The following is a 20,194-nucleotide window of genomic DNA, read 5'->3' as shown; positions in this document are numbered from 1 at the left end:
TACTCTGTATACGTACGTGTGTGTACATAAATATTATATATGCAAATATCAGTATATAAACGTGTAAGTAAATACATCTAATTTAAATTAATACTCATCTGTTTCCCAACCAGGCTTGTACTCAGCATTTCTATTTTTTGGATAATATCCCAATCTATGGCTGTAACACTATTTCTCAAGATATTCCCTGAATACTGAATGTTTGGCTCATTTTCAAAGTCGTATTCACTAATTCTGCAAGTATTTGCCCACCGCCCCGCGCCGGCCCTGGGCAGCCTGGTCTCGGCACCGTCTATGACACAGACTGCCCCCAGTACACATGGTCTAGAGGGACAGGCGGTGAGTAAGTAACTGGACAAAAGGTCCAGAGGGAGTGCGCGCTGAGGGACGGAGAGGCGGTGGGGCAAGAACGAGGGGCTTCCGTGGACAGGGTGCAGCTGCCCTCATCACACGCGGGAACGGGCTTCCTCTGGCCGGTGTGTCTCCGCCGGGGCCTGAGGTGCTTTGGCTGGGCTGATTGGGGCACATCACCTGGACTCGCCAGTCATCGGGCACCTTTGAGCGGGTTGTGGGTGGGCAGCTGGAGAAATCCTGTAGGTGGAGCAGAGCGGCCCATCCCTGCGGCCCCTGTGAGACCCTCCCGGAGGGGTGTCCCTCAAAACTGTCTCCAAAGCACCGGGTTCACTGCTGGGTGACTCCAGAGTTCCTGCCCAGGGCGCGTGTATGAGGCGGGAGTTCCCGCCCAGTTCAGGTCACAGGCGGGAGCCCCAGCCCTGCTTCGCTATCTTGAGTCTAACTGTGTCCAGAAATACTGCCTTTTTCTGAGCCCACCGGGCACGCCTGCAGGCACCAAGCTCTTCACCCATGAGTGAGCCATGTCCCTGACCCGGAACCAGCCCGGCCCATTCAGTCTGCCAAACAGGGCAGGACGGGCTGCAGGGCCCGGCCCAAAATGAAACTCAGACCCCTTGCTCATAAATGGTTAATGACTCCGAGACAGTGACAACTGAGCGTGCCACCAAGTGCTGGCCTGTCCACAGGCCTTTGCTGCGTCTTCGGGTTGGAAGAGCTGATGTTGCTGTTCCAGCCCAGGCGTGTCCCCGCTAGAGACACAGTATCCAGGACACTCGCTAACAACGGTAAGAGACTTCTTGAGGGGACCACTGCAGCAGGGCTGAGAGGTTGGGCTCAAGTCCGAACACAGCCCCAAATGTGGGATTTGTGGCCAGGGAGCAGGTGAGGCACCTCAGGGTGCATGGAGGAGCAGAAACACCGAGGTGGGGGCACTGGGGCCAAGCCCCCTCCAGGACTCCCACCAAGGGTGGTCCAGGTGACAAGCCATGGATGGTGGCCCTCAGCACCTCAGAATGTGATGGCATTTGGAGACAGGCTCTTAGAGGGGTGTTTGGTTAAAATGAGGTCACGAGGGTGCATCCTAACCCAATCTGACCGGGGTCCCTATGAGACAAGGAGATGAGGACACACACAGAGGGACCACCAGGTGAGGACACAGGGAGAGGACGGCGTCCACACGCCCAGGAGAGGGCCCTCGGGAGGACCCAGCCCTGCCGACGCTTGCACCACGGGCGTCCCGCCCCAGGACTGAGTGTCTGCTGTTTGAGGCGCCCAGTGGGAAACCAGGGTGGTGGGTGGTGGGGCGTGAGGGCCGGCTCAACGCAGCGCGGACCCGCTCACATGCGGGGCAGACACGGGCTTCAGGCTGTAACAGAGGCAGACATCGTTCCTGTGCCAGACGAGCAAGACCGATTACCACCCCACAGAAGGACAGACAGAGCAAGCAGACGCGTGACAGCTGGTGGGATGTCCACTCCGGATGCGCAGAACACGGTGGCCACTCTGGTCGTTTACTCCTGTCTGAGATGCCAGAGGCACACGACGGCCACAGGAATGCAGGCTCATGGCCAGTAGTGAGCGACCGAAGATGGGCACACAAGCCCCGTCCTGGCCTCTGCTGTCCCTGCCTTGGGGCTGGGGTCAGGGGTCGGGTGTCCTTCTGCACCTCCGGCCACGCACACCGCAGACAGGACTCGCGTCTCTCCAGGATGGAAGTGCCCCCCGGCAGAGGCGCCCGCGAAGCTGTGTGGCCCACAGTGTGGTCGGATGAGGGGGGCTCAGGGCCTCAGGGGCTCAAGTCCCCAGGAGGAGAAGCCCGAGTTTAAGGAGATGAGCCAGGGTGGGCCACCAGTGGGAGCCCTGAGCCCCTGGGGGGGCCTCCGTGGACCCGTCTGTAGAGGGATTCTGATCGAGCTGGGTCTCCAGGCCCCGGAGCCCCCGGAGCCCCCGGGGGAGACCCACTGGTGCCAGGGCTGCGCTGGGCTGAGAGGGAGGCCAGCCACGTCTGTGCACAGTGGCAGAGGGATTCATGGTGGGGTGCTTTCAGTGGGGTGGGGGGGATGTGGACGCCGATGGACAGGGTGTTCTCATCGCGTGGGTTTGCCCTATCAGCTCCCCGACACAACCCCTGCCCCACGGTCACCCCACCAGCTGTGCAAGGCCCCGCCCCACTCCATCCGGTCAGTGAAGGGTGCAGGCCAGACTGGCTGGGCTCAGGGTCCAGCGGCGCTCCATGGGTGGGGGAAGAGACAGCTCTCGGGAAGCAGGGTGCTGTGAGTCAGGGGGGCTCCCCCTCTGTGCTCCCACCCTGCTCTGGGCGAGCGAGCCTGGGCCTGCTTGTGGACACTCCCTCCCAACACCCATCTCTCTCTGTCCCCATTCAGAAATGCGATCCCCCTTCAGGGGCATCCACGTGGCAGGCGCCCCTCCTGGCCCTGCTGTCCCCCTGTCTGTCCCACCGCTGCCCACATGGCCTGGCCAGGCCAGCTGTCTGCTTGCTCTCAAAACACCAATGTCCACCTTGGCGGACATCCTCATTTGAACAAGCCGCTCAACCAAGGGTCACGGGATGCTTAACCCCAGCCACTGAGGGTTGGTCTGGCCTCCCCAGCCCTGGCCCGACCCTACAGCGCAGCTCTCCAGGGTGGGCCCACCCTTCCTGCCTCAATCCCAAGGGGCTGCCTAAGAAGCCCGCATGTGGGCCAGGGGGCCCTGGAGGTATCTGGGGAGCAGAGCGAGCCAGCCAGACCCCATGAGTCCTATGACGTTGCCCCCTGCCTGAGCTGCCCCGGGGTGGGGATGTAAGCCACCGTCCCAAGTCAGCACACATGTCCCAGCTCTGCTGCCCACACACGCACGGCAAGGCCTGTGGCCCCTCCCCCACCATCCGGGCGGGCGTTCCACCATGGGGTCCCTGCGGATGGGGGGCTCTGACAGCCCTGACATCTCCTTCCACCACACCTGACCCAGCAGCTGGGCCCTAGACAGGGTCTTGGGCCCGGGACCCCGGCCGTGGGCCAGCATCTGACCGTGGTATACGCCGTGAGGAGAGTAAGGGGTGGTGCTGTCCCTGTGGCCCCCTGCACCCCGACCACCTGACCTGGTGTCTGTCCCTACAACGGCCACCTCCGCCTCCACCCGCAGCACTCTCCCGCCCCCGGCCCGGTCCCGCTTCCTGCCTCACAGTGGTCACCAGTCTCTTGCATGCGATCTGTCCCTCCAGCTGGAATATCCCTCTCGGACCCCCGCGCCTGGGCAAATATGCACGATCTGGAAGCCCCACCGCAGAGGTCTCCTGGAGAGACGGCTGAACAAGGCGGGGGCAGACGGGCCACAGGGAAGGAAGCTCGGCCCTGGAGGCCCTGTGAGGGGCGGGGGAGGGGCCAGGCCCCGACCTCAGGCTTGGATCTCACTGTGGGTGGAGGGGAGCCTGCACAGAAAGGAGCCCCTGTCCTCTTCTCGGGCCATTCCTGCGTGTGCACATCTCCCTTCCCGCCAGCGCGGCTGCTGGAGAGCATGTCAAACCCCACAGGAGTGGTTTTTATTCGAGTACACGCAACGCTTTGTGTGTCCAGGAAGACGAGCCACGGCTACGAGCGGAGTGTGGACAACACCCGGAGCTTTCTGTCTTCCTTGGTCCTGACCTGGCCTCCAGGGGTGGGGAGTGTGTCCTGCTGGTGGGTCCGGAGCAGGCCTCCATGAGCCCGAGTGGGAGCTCACTGGCATCTTTGATTCGCAGATGGGAAGGGGGGTCCGCTTTCAGCCGAGGCCACATCTACGGGGCCTCCCCTCCCCCAGAGCTGCCCCACAGGCCCCGGCCATCCTGGATCAGGAGGGGAAGGTGGGCGCTTCGGCCAGGGGGCGGGACATGCTCTGGATGGCCCACTGTAGGATGCCGTCGAAGGAGTGCTGCAAGACAGCAGAGCAGAGGACTTGGGCACCTGCCAGAGCCCCCAGGGGACAGGTGTGCACACCCTGGCCCCCAGGGTCACCTGGAATCCTAAGCATCCTGACCCTCCTATTCAGAGGTAGGGAAGCTGAGGCCCGAGGCACCACCAGACATGCCAGTCGAGGGAGGACTCCTGATCCAGTGCTCCGTCATAGCATCCTGTAAGCACAGGCCATGGCCACAGAGGCCATCCTGCCTCCTTCTTCCGGGGCTCTCTCCCGCACTGTGCTCAGGGGTCTGACGCTCCCACAGGATGGAGGGGTCAGGAGGAGTCCAAATATTCCAACAGAATGGGGCGACCACACCACAAGGGGCTGGTGAGTCTGCTCCTCTCCAATGGAGGCCACCCCAGCCCGAGCTATGGGGCCTGGGGTTCCCCCCAAAGACACCTGCACTGTGTGGGAGGCACCTGTGCCCAGCCCCCCTCACAGGGCACGGCCCCATGGCCCAAGGAGGACACATGTCTGACTGCCTGTCAAAAGAAGACGGGAACCCTAAAAGCCCCCTTTTCTCCCCAGTGAATGTAGCTGTTCATCTTGGGGTGGAACATTGTGGGTTGTTAGGGGGCCGTGAGAGGTCCACTGAGAGGCTCCGGGACGCCCGCCCCACCCTCAGGGGACGTCAGGCTTTAGCAGTCTGGTGCTGAGGTTCTGCACCCTCCCACCCCCACCCTGAGGTCTAGGCCCTCCACGCAGGGCTAGAAGCCGGAAGGGCAGGGGGGCGTGGCCCTCTGGGCTCCTTTGTGTGCTGGGGCCCTTGCATGTGCGGGGAGGGGCCAGCATGGGCCTCTGGCCCTGGGCGCCCCCGCACCAGAGAGAAGGGCTCCCGGCCGCTCCGGAGGCTTGGGTGCCGGCTGCTTTGGGGGCTGGTGGAGGAGGGGCAGGCAGAAGGCCAAGCGGGTGACGCATTACCTCGCTTAGGAGGGACTCCAGGTCATCCCTGTGCAGAACCGGCTCCTGACCAGCAGAACCGTCCCCCGCCTGGAGCCCAGGAAAGGGAGGTCAGCCCAACTTCCGTACCCCTGCTAGGGACAACCAAAACGAAGCAGGACTCCCTGCAGAGGCAAAGGGGGCCTGGGGGCAGGGACTCCTGTCAGGGCAGTGGGGTGCCGCCTGGGCAGGGCCCGGGGATCCGAATCCTGACACTCTGCTCCTCCCAGGGTGCTGGGCTCAGGCAGGGTGGGCGCGAGCGCGCCTGGGGCTCCTGCCAGGGCCCTGGCCCCGCTGGAAGCTGGTTCCCTGAGGCCCCCGGGCCTGACTGCCCCCACACGCTACATGCAGCCTTCCGGGGAAAGCCAGGCGGCTTAGAGAACCAGCTAGAAGGGACCCTGTCATGGATGGGGAAACTGAGGCCCGGAGAGGAAAGTGCCTGGTCCGATGCCAACCATTCAACAAACACTGCCAGGGCCCATGGTGCCCCTGGGTAAGGGGCCAGGGCAGGGAATAAACCACACAGAAGACTGGCAGGTTGTGGCTCAAAACAGCAAGTCACAGACCCTGGTAGGCAGCCCTGCCCCAGGTGCGGCAAGGGGGGGCACAGCCTCCGGGGTGCGCAGGCCGGGAAAGCGTCCAGGGCCGCACCCACATTCTTGTGACTGCACCTGCGGAAGGTGGGGCTAGGGGAGGGGCCGAGGGGGCTGGGACGAGCCTCTCTCCAAGGTCATTACGTTTCACATCACAAGGACAAGAAAGGGGTTTTGCTTTTAAAAGGTGTCAATGAGGAAGCATCTTCTGGAGGGAAGGACCCCCCCCTGGCGGGGAGCAGGGGTGCCCCCAGATGGCTGGAACACACACAGCGCAGACGGGTGGGGGTGACGGGAGGCTTCCAGGCGGCCCTGCACCCTGCACACAGGCGGGTGTGGGCCAAGCCGTGGGGGTGCGCGGGAGCCCCTCACGGTCAGGGCCTTGGCCCCCCAGTGCCTGGGCTGGCCTGGTACCCATGCATCGTGTTTGGGGAAGTACGCAGTGTGGCTGGGAGAAGGGTGGGCCACAGGTGGGGGTAGGACTTATCACCTCTCCCAGGGCCCTCACCGGTTGTCCTGGGGGCAGGGACATGGTCAGGAAGGCCCCTGCTGCCAGAGGCCAGGTGAGAGGTACCCGCCCGCAGCTCCACAGCTCTGGAAGGAGCACACAGGACTCCCACCCCCGAGGTTCCCAGGACCCCTGCGGCTCAGCGGGGAGGCAGACACGTGACCACAGAGAGCTCGCGCTCTCCGGCTGTGGCAGGACAGGGCTGGAGAGGTCCCAGCCAGCCACTGCAGGAGGACTGGAGCCCAGTCCAGAGCCGGCTCGCACTGGGCGGTCCTGCGTGCGGACTCATCTCAGGGTGGAAACTTCTTGCTGCTTCCGCCTCACCCCCACCCCACCAGGGGCACGTGCACCGCGGGGACCGGGAGAGGGGGACTTGGGGCTGGGCTCGGTCATGGCGAAACAGGCGCATCCAACTTTCATCTCATCCACTATTGCTTAGTGCGTTTCCCTTTCAAACAGATGCTGTTATCAAGGAGTCTATTTAAACAACTGTATTGTATAAAAACAATGAACAAGGGGTTCACTGGTGCACACCGCGGAGTTGGCACCTGGAGTGTCCCTGGAGGTGTGCTGGCCACCCCAACCCCGCGGGGTCCGAACCTCCCCGGGCAGCACTGACCTTGGCAGGTCCCGGCGCAGCTCGGGGGGGGTTCGGGGCTGGCGCCCCCTCCTCGGGGGCCGCGGAGGCATCTCCGGAGCAGGATCGGCAGCGCGGGACGGCCCTGCGCGCAGCGGGCGAGGGTGTTGGGGGAGCCGGCGGCCCGCGGTGTCCCGCCCCGGCCCGCCGCCCCAGCCGCCTGCACTCACCCTGGCCGGGAGGCGCCCCCCGGGAAGTGGCAGCGCCAGTGGAAGGCGGCGGCGCAGTGCGCGCACCGCAGCGCGTCGGTGCCGTCCCCGCACACGCCGCACCGCGCGCCCGCGGGGCCCTGGAGGGGAACCGCGCGGTGACTGTGAGGGGGAGAGGCGCGCACCGCCCACGCCCTCTGCCAGGCCCCTGGGAGCTCAGGGACACCCGGCACGTTTGGACTGCAGCCCCAGAGACCTTGCTCCCCCTTGGGGGCCCACACCCCCTTTACAGCTGGTCAAGGGGACCCCAAAACCGCACCGCCCCCGGAAGAGGCGGGACTCTTCCCGGGAACCGGGACTCCCCAACATGACGGGCCATCCCCCTTATTGTGGTGCCTGGGGGGTAGGGGTTTCAGGATCAGTAACGACTATCACTCCAGCCGGAATCCCTCCAGAAGCTTCCTTCCCCTGCCCCAGCTCTTCACAGCCCTCCACCCTTGTTCTGGGTGCGCCCCTCCCAGCGCCAGCCTCTGGGCCGCCCTCTCCACTGCCAGTCCGGCCGCTCTTGGCAAAGGCCTCCCTCAGCCCTGACCCCGACCCCCCATCGGATTGCTACCACCCCCCCCGCCCCCTGCATGTCAGAGCTCCATTCGGCTGCTCTGCAAACCCTGAGCCCCCAGCAGACAGCCCCCTGACCCCAGCACCCCCTCACCTGCTGCCCCTCAGGGCCCACACACAGGAGGGGGCGCAGGGCTGAGGGGTCCAGCACCGGCAAGGGGGCTGCCGAAGGCGGAGCCAGCAGGTGCTTGTAGGGGACAGCAGAGTCTATCCCAGCTGGGGGCTCTCTGGACAGTCCTTTCGCCTCTTCCCCTGCCAACCTCAGTTCCAGAAGGACCTGGAACCAGAGGGTCAGTGCTTGGAGAGGCCACAGGGGACTTGCACAGCACCATCCAGGGAGTCAGTGATCGCTGGGACCCTGGGACCCCAGGGGAGCTGGTGTGGAGGGAACCCCACACTGAGTTGGAAAGGTTTGGGTGCAATTCCTGGCTCTGTGTCCTCGGCAAGGTCCTTGAGCCTTTCCCCATTTGAGACGGGGTGTCTGTGGCCCTCGCAGGCTGTCAGCGAGCGCTCATTGTATACCCCCGGCATGTGTTGTATCATTCGAGTCTTTGCTGCAACAGAATGCTTCAGACATTTTTAGAGAATGTTCTCAGTAGCCAAAGAGCATCCCCTGTGCTGGACCAACAGAGCTGAGGCCCCAAGTCAGCACCAAGCAACAGGGCCACTGCAAGGGCCACTTCCCAGTGTAGAAAGCCAAGCTGGTGGGGCCCAGCCAGGCGTGGGGGGTGCACGGTTCTATGACAGACAGGAACAGCCAGGAGGCTGCACAGAGGGCCCTGGAGGGGGCCTGCGCGTACCGGCGTCTCTGCAGGCGGCTCCTGGGGCTGGGGCTCCTCCGCCCGGGGCAGGTCCCTCTGGGCTCTTCCCTGGAGGCAGCTGGAGCACCTCCAGGTCCCACTGCTCGCGTGGTCACCAGCCAGAGGCATGCAAGGCGAGCAGAAGGGACAGTAGGCTTCCAAACACATAGGGCAGGGGAGGCCTCCTCCTCCAAGTCACCCCTTTCCCTTTACAGATGGGGAAACTGAGTCCCGGGCAGGACAGTGGCCAGTCAGCAGGAGAGCCCAGGATATTGGGAAATTTACCCCTGGTGGGGTGGCCCTCGCTAGCCTGGTCAGTGTCCCCTCTGAGAGCTTCTCTGATGAGCCCCGAGAATCCCGGACACTTGCTAACCTGGAGCGGCCTGTGTGTGGCTCTCATGGGCCCTGCCCTGTCAGTGGGACCTCTCTGAACTGTGGTGTTTATCCCTCCCAGACCCATGTTTCCATAGGAGGGTGGTGCCCAGCAGAAGAGGACGTGGTCAAGAGCAAGAAGGAAGACAACAGCCCCGTGGCCGGAGCTGAGTGATGACCCTGCCCAAACGTCTCATTTTAGTGACAAGCATCTGGGGCTCAGAGACAAGCGGCCTGGTCAAGGTCACTCAGGGAGCTGAGGAGGGCCAGGGCTAGGATGGGGGGGGTCCCTTCTCCCCCCCAGGCTCTTCCCCTCCAGCTGGGGTGACCCGCGGGAGCTGGTGGCAGAGGGCAGGGCTGGGAGGGCCGGGGGAAGGGAGTGCCAGGAAGCAGACTCCAGAGAACTTGCGCCCTGCCAGGGACGGGCCCCCACTCAGCCTGACTTAGGTAGGACCTTGCTTGGAGAGGGGGCACTGGCTGCTCGTGGGAGTTTGGCTGGGGGTGTGCAGTGAAATGGGTCAGGGTGGCCCTTCATTGGGAGCCTTTATTCTGCTTCTCTGACCTCTGGGTCCCACTGGCCAGGCTTGGGAGTGAGGGGGGGCTGTGTGGCCACATGGGAAGGGGGGGGCAGGAGGACCCAGGCCCCAGCCCCAATGCCCAGCGATGTAAACCAAGGCCTCCCTCCCAGGGGGCCCCACTTCCCATCCGTGGAACCGGGAGACTTCTGGGCAGCCTCCTACTCAGGGTCAGCTGGGTAGACATGGCCGTGAAGCCAGACAGGGGTGGCCTGGGCGGCCAGCATGCCAGCTCACCTGGGAATCTCGTGGAGCGGCGGGGACAGGCAGGCCAGGTGGAAGGCCCGGGGGCAGCCGTCGCAGCAGATGAGCTCGCCCCCGTCCCGGCACACGGCACACTCGTCCTCGTTCTTCTGACGCGGGCAAGACACACGCGTCCTCTGGAAGATCCCGGGACGGGCCGGTGCCCTCCCCGAGAGCCCCTCAGCACAGCTCCACCGCAGCGTTCCCCAGGGACGCCCAAGTCCTCTGCCTGCTCCCTGGGGGCCGGTGCCTAAAATTCTGCCCCGGCCCCCTGCCCTCCCCCAAGAGACCCTCCATCTTTGAGACTCCAGTCCCCAGTACACACCCCTGCCTGAATGGTGCCACAGCCCCCGCCAGGGTACCTCCTCCAGAAGCCCACCAGACCAACAGCCCCGCACAGCAGCGAGCACACTCACTTAATGATCCCCCCGACCCCGCCATCTGGGGAGCCCCTGAGGCAGGCAGGAGTCCTGCTCATTTCTGGGTGCCTGGGGCCCAGCACCGTGCCTGGCGTGGGAGAGGGTGGTCAGGTCCGTGGGGGCTTCTGCCTTGTGCGGGGAGCCCAGGATGGGCTCCATGCTCAGCTTCCGGGCTCCCAGTAGGGTCACCTCCCCACCCGCTGGCCCACTGTGCCCCAAGGGACAGCAGGTGCCTAGACCAGACCCGGGGGTTAAAGGCCTGCTAGGACTCACTTTCTCTGACTTACTTGAATTTTTACAATTGTGTGTTATCAGAAAGAATAGTATAAAAAAGCTCTACTGTATGAGCAGCTTAGATCCCTGACCTCATCACCCAAGTGAGTGCCCTGGACGGAGGCAGAAGGCCGCCTGGGGGGGGGGGGTACAGATGAAGGAGTTCCACCCGCGCTCTGGGCGTTACCTGGTGGAGCTGGGGCTCACTGGGGAGGGCAGGAGGGGCCTGCAGCCTGCCCTGTTGGCCTGCTCTCAGCTCACCTCCACCCTGCTGGGGGGAACAGGGAGGGTCACCAGAGTGCGAAGCCGGCCCGGCCCAGCCCCAGCTGAGCTCTGTGTACACCAGGCGGCGAGGGGTGTCAAGGGCAGTGCTTACAGGGGCGGAAGCCTGGGTCCCCTTGGCTCGGACCATGGTCTTCAGGCCGCTGCTACGGGTCTTGTTCTTCCCCCCACTGGGGTCTTCGAACTTGCTGGGAGTATAAAACTCCCCCCCAACCTGGATGCACTTCTTGGAGCCACCTGGGAGGAGAGGCTGGCTGGGCCCTGCTCAGCGGAGGCTGGGGGCTCTGCCGCCTGCACCCCGTGCAGCCCCACTCAGCTCGGGGACCAGGGTCCTGCGCACAGGGGCTCTTCCGCAGGGACTGGGCTGGGTGAAGCATGTCCACCTAATTCCCATCCTCCTGGAATCTCAGTGCAGACTTCCTTGGAAGTGGGGTCTTTATAGGTGGGATTAGTTAACATGGGCTCCGGAGGGACACTGAGGCCAATGACAGGTGTCCCCAGAAAGAATGGAGAGGACACCACAGACTGTGGGAGAAGACCCTGTGACCTGGAGGTGGAGGCTGCCATGACGGGCCAGGCACGAGGCCTGCCAGCAGCCAGCGGGGCCGGGGAGGTGGGAAAGCTCCTGACCTAGAGCCTCCAGAGGGAGCACAGCCCTGCCGACACCTTGATTTTGGAACTCCTGTTATTCTGCGCTGCCCAGTTTGTGGCCGTTAGTTACACCCGCCGTAGTGAACTACTGCAGGTTCCTCGGGACCCTCCCTGGGGGGTGAGACCAGGGGCCACATTGGCTCCCAGGGGCCAGCTGGCCCTGGCTGTCCTTGGCATCCCCGCCGGCAGGTGCCCAGCCCAGAGGGAGGGGAGGGAGGTGATGTGGGGTGGGGTCGGGGCAGGTGCTGCAGGCATCCTGCTGGAGAACCTCCTGGGGAGGGGTGAGCCCAAGGCCCTGAGGGGCCCAACTGGGTGCGCAGAGGTGACCTCGGAGGTGGCCCTAGACCGCCGGCCCTGCAGAAGTCCAGCAGTCCCCCACCCCGAGGGGAGCCCTTGGTGCCCATCCCGTCTCTCCGAGGAGGCAGAGCCACGGTCCCACCTGCGCGGGGGCCGCCAGGTGCTCAGGACGGACGTGGATCCAGGGGGCCTGCATCCCCCTGGCGTCCCCTCGGGCAGCGCCGTCTACCTGACTCAAACACCTGCTGGATGAGAATCCCCTCCACCGCCCCACAGGCTCCTGGGACATCCCCCGACGACACCGTCACGGCTCTCTGGACCGAAGTGGACATGGTCTGAATTCCTGGGGAAGGGAGCACCAGATGGGGGGTCATCAATTGGAAAGAGGCCCCCTGAACCCCTCTTTCCTGCAGGCAGTGGGGAGTGAGAGGTGCCTGGGCTGTGGAATCTTTCCTTCCTTCTGCCCAGGGCAGGCCTTGGAGGGGGCCCAGTCCCTCCACACACAGACAGACAGACAGCCCGTGTGTAAGTGTGGAGACAGGCCATGTATGTGTGGTGTGTATATGTGTGCAGTGGTGTGTGGTGTGGTGTGTGTGTGTGTGTGCTGTGCGGTGTGGGGTGCGTGAGCTCACTGCACCGCGGGCAGGACTGAACAGCGACCCCAGGACCTGGCCCTCGGCTGTGCTGGGAGGGAGGCCGACTGCCCACGGCTGCCCGGAGGCCAGGCGACCACAGGAGGTCTCTGGGGTCCCCCAGGCTGGGGCAAGGAGGGGAGGAAGGGGGCCAGGCTTCACCCCACTGATGGACCAAGCAGGACCCTCTGGAAGAAGCAGTCTGAGCTGGCCCTGAAGGACAGAGACACGGAGCCGGGCACATGTGGGGTGACCCGAGATGCCCCCTATTTCCCCGGTGTGTCTGTCCCGCCAAGGCTTTGGGGTGAGACGCCAGGCCAGCAGGGTTCCGGTCCCCCGGACAGGCCTCTGAGGGCAGCACCCCATCTAGGCCCTTGATCCCCTGACCCCGGCTCAGGGAGGCCTGGGGCCAGCTCACCGTTGCCCAGCGGGAGGCGCTGAGGCTCTGTGCTGCTCTCCAGCTTCTTTGACGGCTTGGCCTTCGCTTGGGAGCCTGCAGGGGGAGCGCACCAGCCAGCCCTCGTCTCGAGGCGGGGGGCCAGGGCCAGGGGCCAAGGGCGGGGGGTGGGAGAGCCTCCCCAGTTGACCGCGCTCCGCTGTGCACATCCGTAAAAAGGAAGTAACAGCCACCTGCCTACTCCCCGGAGTCCTGCCTAGTCCCTTGGACAAGGGCCGGCTAGGCTCATCCTTCTACGTGTCCAGAGGTGACCTCTGCAGCCCCGGCCAGGCTGGCTCCAGGCCAGGCAGCTGGCACTCCGGAGCCGGAGCCGGAGCCAGCTGGGAAGGGGGTGTGGTCAGGGGGTGTCGGGCTCCCCACAGCAATCTGTGGCCCAGCTAGCTCCTCAAACTAGGTACCTGGGCTGGAGGTGGCCCGTGGAGACAGTGCGGCCGGCGGGGTGGCCCTTGGCTCCTCCAGGGCCTTCCTCTTGGTGGGGGGTCTGGGCAGCAGCACGGGGACCTTGGGGCCCGTCGGGGGCTTCCTCCCCTTCCGGGGCTGGCTGAGGTCCATATCTGCAGGGTGCAAGTGGGCGCCAAGCCTCAGGACCCTGGCAAGATGGGCAAGACCTCGGCCCTCTGGACTCCGAAGCCAGGAGGGTCCTAGCGATGTCCAGGGGCTCCCTGACCACACCCCAACGTCCCTCTTCTGTCCAGCTGGGCTGAGCCCTGTGGGACCCCAGGCCCCCCCCCCGCCCCCCACCGCAGTGCCCGCCCCACCTTTGGGGAAGCCATCTAGGATGGGCTGCAGCCGGGCGTATCTCTCCAGGTTGTAGTCCTTAAAGAGAACCCTCCAGAAGTCCAGGATGGCAGCTGCGTCTTGGGTCAGGAGCCAGGAGAGGAGCGCGTGGAAGGCCTGCGGGCAGCCTTCCCTCTCCTTCAGACGCAGAGTCTCCTGAAGCAAGAGTGGGGAGTGGAAGCCCTGCCTCCTGCCTCCCCAGTACCCCCACTTCTTGCCACCCCCACAAAGGGTGCTGCAGGAAACCTGGGCACCGTGTCCACGCCCTTGGGTTGAGGTGGGTCTGGGGGTGCCGGGGGTGCTGGGGGTGAGGGAGGCCTACCTGGAGCTCATCTTAGGGGACCGCACCCCTGGCTTGCAGGGCAGCTTCAGGAGGGCTGGGAGGGGGCGTTGGGGAGGCACAGGAACTTGTCCCGGACCCCAGGCCCCCATCCAGCCCTCCTGACCCCCACTTGTGGGGGGGCAGAGTCCATCAGGAGCTCGTCTTCCCAGACATGGCCCCTGACTCGATGGCAGGGCTTGGGGAAGGCTGGGGGGCATCAGGAGCCTGGTCGGGGCCCACCTGGAACTTGTCCTCGGGGACCACGTCATGGTCAGCCAGCGCATGCAGCAGCGGGAAGGCGCTGTCCACAGCCATGGCGATCTCCGTGCGGTACATCCTCAGGAGGCGGCGCAGAACCGCGTCCCCAGCTGCCCGGGCCTCGCCCGCCATCGCGGGGGCTGGGGGCACAGGGCTGGGGGCCCCCTCTCCCCGCCTGGGGTCCCGCGGCCTTGGGGTGCCACTGGACTTGTGGAGCGTCTGGGCCATCTCTGCCTCCTGGCCCTTGCGCAGCCCCTGCCCTGCCGGGCACCTGGGCGGGGGCACACCTGGCCGGCGCACCTGGGCGGGCACCTCCACGGACTGAGCCCAGCCAGTGCCCAGTCTCTATTATAGCCGACTCCCCCCCCACCGAAAGAGCAAAGGCTGTGCTTCCCCAGAGCCAATCAGGGCCGGAGGGAGGGGCAGGGATGGAATCGTCCCTGTAATCCAGTAAAGACAAGGCCCCAGCCACCCCACTTCCACACCTGCCAGGAGGCTGTTGGAAGCTTCTGGACCAGGGCCCGACCCCTCTGTGAGGGGGCTAGGGGGGGCCTCTCAATTCCTGAACTGTGGTTCTGTTCAGATGGGCAACAGCCAACGCAGGTGCCCTCGACCTCCCCTGAGGCCCACGGGGCTGCCCAGGGGCTCTGGCACTCAGGCAGGGACCGTCGGGCCGATTGGGGCAGGGTCCCTGGTGGGGAGTGCGCAGGGCCCTGGGCCTGGGCTGCAGAAGGGTCCAAGGGAGGAGTGCCTGTCTGATGGAGGACAGTGTGTGCCCGTGGCACAGCACGGGGCATTGCCTGGAAGCTGTGTGATGCTGGGCCAGTCGCTTTCCCTCTCAGAGACTCAACCCCCTCATCTTTCACATGAGCACATCCCCCTGGGGGACCCAGCCGCAATCTACCCTCCCTTTCCTCCAGCTCGGAGAAGGCAGCTGACCCTGGGACTGATGCACCTGAGTATGGCCCCAGGAGCCCCTGCTCACAGCCCCGGGGGGGGGGGGGGCGCCCCCAGAGCCTTCCTAGGGCTGGTGACAGAGGCTGGAGGATGATGTGGGGAAGCCGGCCCAGGGGAGTTGCAGCAGAGGGGGGCTCCGCATCCCAGGCTATGGTGGGCGAGTGCAGGGGACCCATAGTGGCCCATCGTGGCCTGGGGCAGAGGGACAAGGGCCACAGAGGAGACACCTGCCCAGGCGGCCAAGCTTCAGAGCCACGGGAGGCTTTTTGGAAGAAGAACCTAGTCAGGGCTGGAGGTGAGGGCAGGGGCCAGGAAGCCTGGGGTCAGAGCAGTGCTGGGCTGGGAGGGGTCATCTGGGCAAGGGGGGGGCAGACAAATGCCATGGTGTCACCAAGATTTCTCATGAGATTAGGTCGCTCTGTTCTCTACGGAGGTGGGAGTTCTGGGGGGCTGTGGAGAGCAGTGAGGGTCAGAACGGACAGGTGTGGCTGTGGAATGTTCTGGGCCGCTGACCTGGGAGCAGAGCCCTCGTGCTGCCCACCTCTGGGGCTCCGAGCCCACCAGCTGCAGTGCTGTGGGTGGTAGCCACGGAGGTATGGGACTTGGGGCAGTGCCAACCTGTCCCGCCCTGTGCCATCCACAGACGCCCAGAGGGAACACGCCCTCGGCCCCCACCAACGCCATACCGGGCTGCCCTCTCAGAGAAGCACGTCCTCGCCCCAGCCCGGGCCTGGCAGCCACCTCCTGGCCTTTCCCGCCCCCTCTGTGCGTGTGTATCCACTGTGGCATCTGAAAGAGAGCAGAAGTCAAAGTCATTCCTGAACCTAGCGTCCACCGGAGTACCCCGAGTCCCCCCACTCATGTGCGTCGGGGCTCATGGAGCGGAGCCACTTTGTGTCACATCTAAGGGCACTTGCTGGGCCAGCAAGCTGCAGGCTCCAGGAGTGTTGGGGAACCATGCTCGTGGTGTTAGGGTGACCAGCAGCCACCTCTCCAGCAGCTCAGGGTTCCTCTCCTTTGGGCCAAGCTGTCTTCCAACACCCTCTACACTTGGCAGAGTTTTCCCCAGTGGCCAACTCATCAAGGGACACTTCAACCACAAGACAACTGTCCAGGGGATTAAAAATAGCCAAAGAGAGCATGTCTTCACTCGACTTTTCTCAAGCTACAAAAGCCTTGTGGGGGCACCTGGGTCAGCATCCGGGCCTGGTCTGCAGGTGCCCCCCAGCTTCTCGCTTAGAGATCAGCAACGAGGCTCCTTGGAGAATTTTGGACTTTCCACCACATGGGGGGTTTCCCTGGCAGCCCCTTCCTGCAGGTGACCCAGGCAGCCAGGGACAGTGCGGGAGGCATGTAAGACCTGGAGAGGATCCAGGGCCAGCGGCCCAGCCCTGCCTTCAGCCGCCCACTGCCTTGGTAGGGCTAAGCCTTACTCAGTTCCTCCTCGAGGCACCAGGCACAGCGACAAGCCTGCTGCTTGGTCGGCCATCTCCAAGTCTCTGTCCTCACCTGCAAGGGATCTCTTCCTCCAGCATGGTTATTTTATGTATCGGACACATCTAGCCCACCACGCACCAGGCTCTGTTCTGAGTACTTTGCAATTACACTCAATCTCAGAACTGCCCCACTAGGTCAGCATTATTACTATCCCATTCTACAGATGAGGAGACTGAGGCACAGCGAGGCTAAGGAACATGACCAAAGTCACACTGCGAGTCAATGGCCTTGGATGGATAGTGTCTGGGTCCACTCTCTCAGCACACGGACACTGCTCACGTGCCCAGGCCATGTCAGGTACAAAGAGGGGGAAATGCTTCCTATGTGATGTGCCCAGAAATTGGGGCAGGGTAGGGCAGGGACCGGAGAGGTCCTGCTCCTTGGCTGCTTGGCCTTGGCTCCCTCAAACAGGCCTGGACTCTGCGATCTTCTGCCCTGCCACAGATGGAGGCTTCCGAATGTGTGGCTTCCGGAGAGGGCTAGGCTCCCAACAGTAAGGAGGTAAGGAGCGCTTCAGGGGACTTGGAATGCCAGCCCAGGCCTCAGCTCGGGGACCGGGGCAGGAAGGGCTGGGCCCTGCCCCCTGGGGCCTTCCCAGCTGGTAGAGCACCAGGGGAGGCTTGGTCTCCTGGTAACGCTTTAGCGCCCTATTGGCCACCAGCTAGCTCAGTGACCCTTTCCGAGCCTCAGTTTGCCCTTGAAAGATGCTCAGCATCACTGATTATTAGAGAAATGCAAATTAAAGCCAAATGAGGGGCGCCTGGGTGGCACAGCGGTTAAGCGTCTGTCTTCGGCTCAGGGCGTGATCCCGGCGTTATGGGATCGAGCCCCACATCGGGCTCCTCCGCTGGGAGCCTGCTTCTTCCTCTCCCACTCCCCCTGCTTGTGTTCCCTCTCTCGCTGGCTGTCTCTGTCGAATAAATAAATAAAATCTTTAAAAAAAAAAAATAAAGCCAAATGAGATTCCACCTCGCACTCACCAGGATGCCTATTATAAAAAAATAGAAAGTAACGTGTTGGCGAAGTTACGGAGAAACCAGAACACTCATACATTGTTGGGGGAATGCAAAATGGCGCACCCACTGAGGAAAATGTTTGGTGACTCCTCAGTAAGTTCCTTCTTAAGTTAAAGTCTTTTTTTTTTTTAAGATTTTATTTTTAAGTAGTCTCCATACCCAACATGGGGCTCGAACCCACAAACCCGAGATCAAGTTACATGCCCCACCAACTGAGTCAGCCAGGTACCCCAATATGCTGAATTCTTCAATAAGAATTACCATATTACCCAGCCATTCCACTCCCAGGTACACCCCCAAAAGAACAGAAGAGAGCTGTTCAAACAAACACTTGTCCACAAATGTTCATAGCAGCACTCTTCAGCAACAGCTAAAGGGTGGAAACAACCCAAATGTTCATCTGCAGAAGAACGGATAAATCAAATGTGGCCTATCCACACAACAGAATTATTCAGCCATGAGAAAAGATGAAATACGGACACTCACTATGACGTGGATACACCTCAAAAACACGATGATAACTGAAATAAGCCAGACGTAAAAGGCCACCTATTGTCCAGTGAAATACGCCGAAGAGGCGAATCTGTAGAGACAGAAAGCAGATTAGTGGTTTGCAGGAGCTGGGGAAGGGGAGAGGGAGGGGGTGACTGCTAATGGGTATGGTGTGTCCATCTGGGGTGATGAGAAAGTTCTGGAAATTGACAGATTTCAGATGGTGGCACAACATTACGATTGTAATGTGGAAATAACGTTACATTTTAATTCTTTTTTAAACGTTTGATAGAATTCCCCAGTGAAACCATCTGAGCCAGGAGAATCCCTTTTGGGGAGTTTAAAAATTAAGAACTCAATTTCCTTGGGGCCTTGGGTGGCTCAGTCTGGTAACCATCCGACTCTTGGTTTCAGCTCAGGTCATGACCTTAGGATCTTGAGATCAAGCCCCACATTGGGCTCTGAGCTTAGCAAGGAGTCTGCTAAAGTTCCTCTCTCCCTCTCCCTTCCCCCACCCCACTCTCTTTCTTTCTCTGCCTCTCTCTTTTTCAAATAAATAAATAAACCTTTTAATAAAATAAAATAAAATTAAGAATTCAATTCCTTAAATAGTCATAGGCTATTCATATTACCTATTTTATAGATTATGGCATTTTGTGGTTTTCAAGGAATTGATCCATTTCAACTAAATTGTCAAATTTATGAGTGTAGAGTTGTTCATAGCATTCCCTTATTATCCTTTTGATGTCTTCAACCTGTAGTGATGTCCACTGTATCAGTTTCAATATTGGTACTTTGTCTCCTCTCTTTTTCTTTGTCAGTCTTCCTAGATATGTATTGGTTTTTCTTTTTCTTTTCTTTTTTTTTTTGAAGATTTATTTATTTAATTTGAAAGTGAAAGAGAGCTGGAGCAGGGGCAGAGGGAGAGGGAGAGAGAATCTCAGCAGACTCCCCACTGAGCAGAGAGCGTGGAGCCCGCCTTGGGGCTCAATCTCAGGATGCTGGGATCATGACCTGAGCCAAAACCAAGAGTTGGATATTCACCCAGCTGCGCTAACCAGGTGCCCCAATATGTGTTAATTTTTTAAAAAAATTCTTTAAGAACCAGCTCTGTTTCATTGATGTTCTGTATTATTTTTCTGTTTTCACTTACGTTAATTTTTGCTCTTATTTTTATTATTTCTTTTCTTCTGCTTGATTTGGGCTTATTTTGTTCTTTTTCTTCTAGTTTCTTTTTTTAAATTAAATTAAATTTAATTTAAATTTAGTGAATTAACATATAGTGTATTATTGGCCTCAGGGGTAAAGGTCAGTGATTCATCAGTTGCATACAACACCCAGTGCTCATGCCATCACGTGCCCTCCTTAATGCCCATCACCCAGTTACCCCTTCCCCCCGCCCTCTCCCCTCTAGCAACCCTCAGTTTGTTTCCCGTGATTAAGAGTGTCTTATGTTTGTCTCCCTCTCTGATTTCATCTTGGTTTATTTTTCCTTCCCTTCCTCTATGCTCCTTTGTTTTGCTTCTTAAATTTCACATACGAGTGAAATCATATGGTATCTGTCTTTCTCTGATTGACTTATTTTGCTTGACATAATATCCTCCAGTTCCATCCATGTCATTGCAAACGGCAAGATTTCGTTCTTTCTGATGACCGAGTAATATTCCATTGTGTATATGAACCACATCTTCTTTATCCATTCATCTGTTGGACAGCTGGGCTCTTTCCATAGTTTGGCTACTGTGGACATTGCTGCTATAAACATTGGGGTACAGGTGCCCCTTCGGATCACTAGGTTTGTATCTTTGGAGTAAATACCCAGTAGTGCAATTGCTGGGTCATAGGGTAGCTCTGTTTTCAAGTTTTTAGGAACCTTCACACTGTTTTCCAGAGTGGCTGCACCAGCTGGCGTTCCTACCAGCAGTATAGAAGGTTCGCCTTTCTCCGCATCCTTGCTAACATCTGTTGTTTCCTGACTTGTTTGTTTAAGCCATTCTGACTGGTGTGAGGTGGTATGTCATTGTGTTTTTGATTTGTATTTCCCTGATGACAAGTGATGTTGAGCATTTTTCATGTGTCTGTTAGCCATTTGTACATCTTCTTTAGAGAAATGTCTGTTCATGTTTTCTGCCCATTT

The 20,194-nt window shown here is 61.0% G+C and overlaps 1 protein-coding gene across 1 annotated transcript; it reads right to left on the bottom strand.

Annotated features, from left to right (window-relative positions):
- Positions 1–3,810: 3,810 nt before the first annotated feature.
- AIRE (autoimmune regulator) lies at positions 3,811–14,227 on the bottom strand. The gene is given in 14 exon segments (XM_087861328.1): positions 3,811–4,263; positions 5,215–5,313; positions 6,953–7,055; positions 7,141–7,259; positions 7,832–8,014; positions 8,538–8,637; positions 9,722–9,837; positions 10,607–10,687; positions 10,796–10,938; positions 11,879–11,992; positions 12,700–12,800; positions 13,130–13,292; positions 13,497–13,671; positions 14,078–14,227. Coding segments are annotated over 14 exon segments (1,728 nt in total). The 3' UTR covers positions 3,811–4,182.
- Between the last annotated feature and the right edge of the window lie 5,967 nt (positions 14,228–20,194).

The sequence above is a fragment of the Ursus americanus genome, chromosome 4 (genome assembly GCF_024610735.1).
Source record: "Ursus americanus isolate L20-20 chromosome 4, mUrsAme1.1.p, whole genome shotgun sequence".
Taxonomy (NCBI): Eukaryota; Metazoa; Chordata; class Mammalia; order Carnivora; family Ursidae; genus Ursus; species Ursus americanus.
This window is presented reverse-complemented; position numbering and strand designations above follow the sequence as displayed.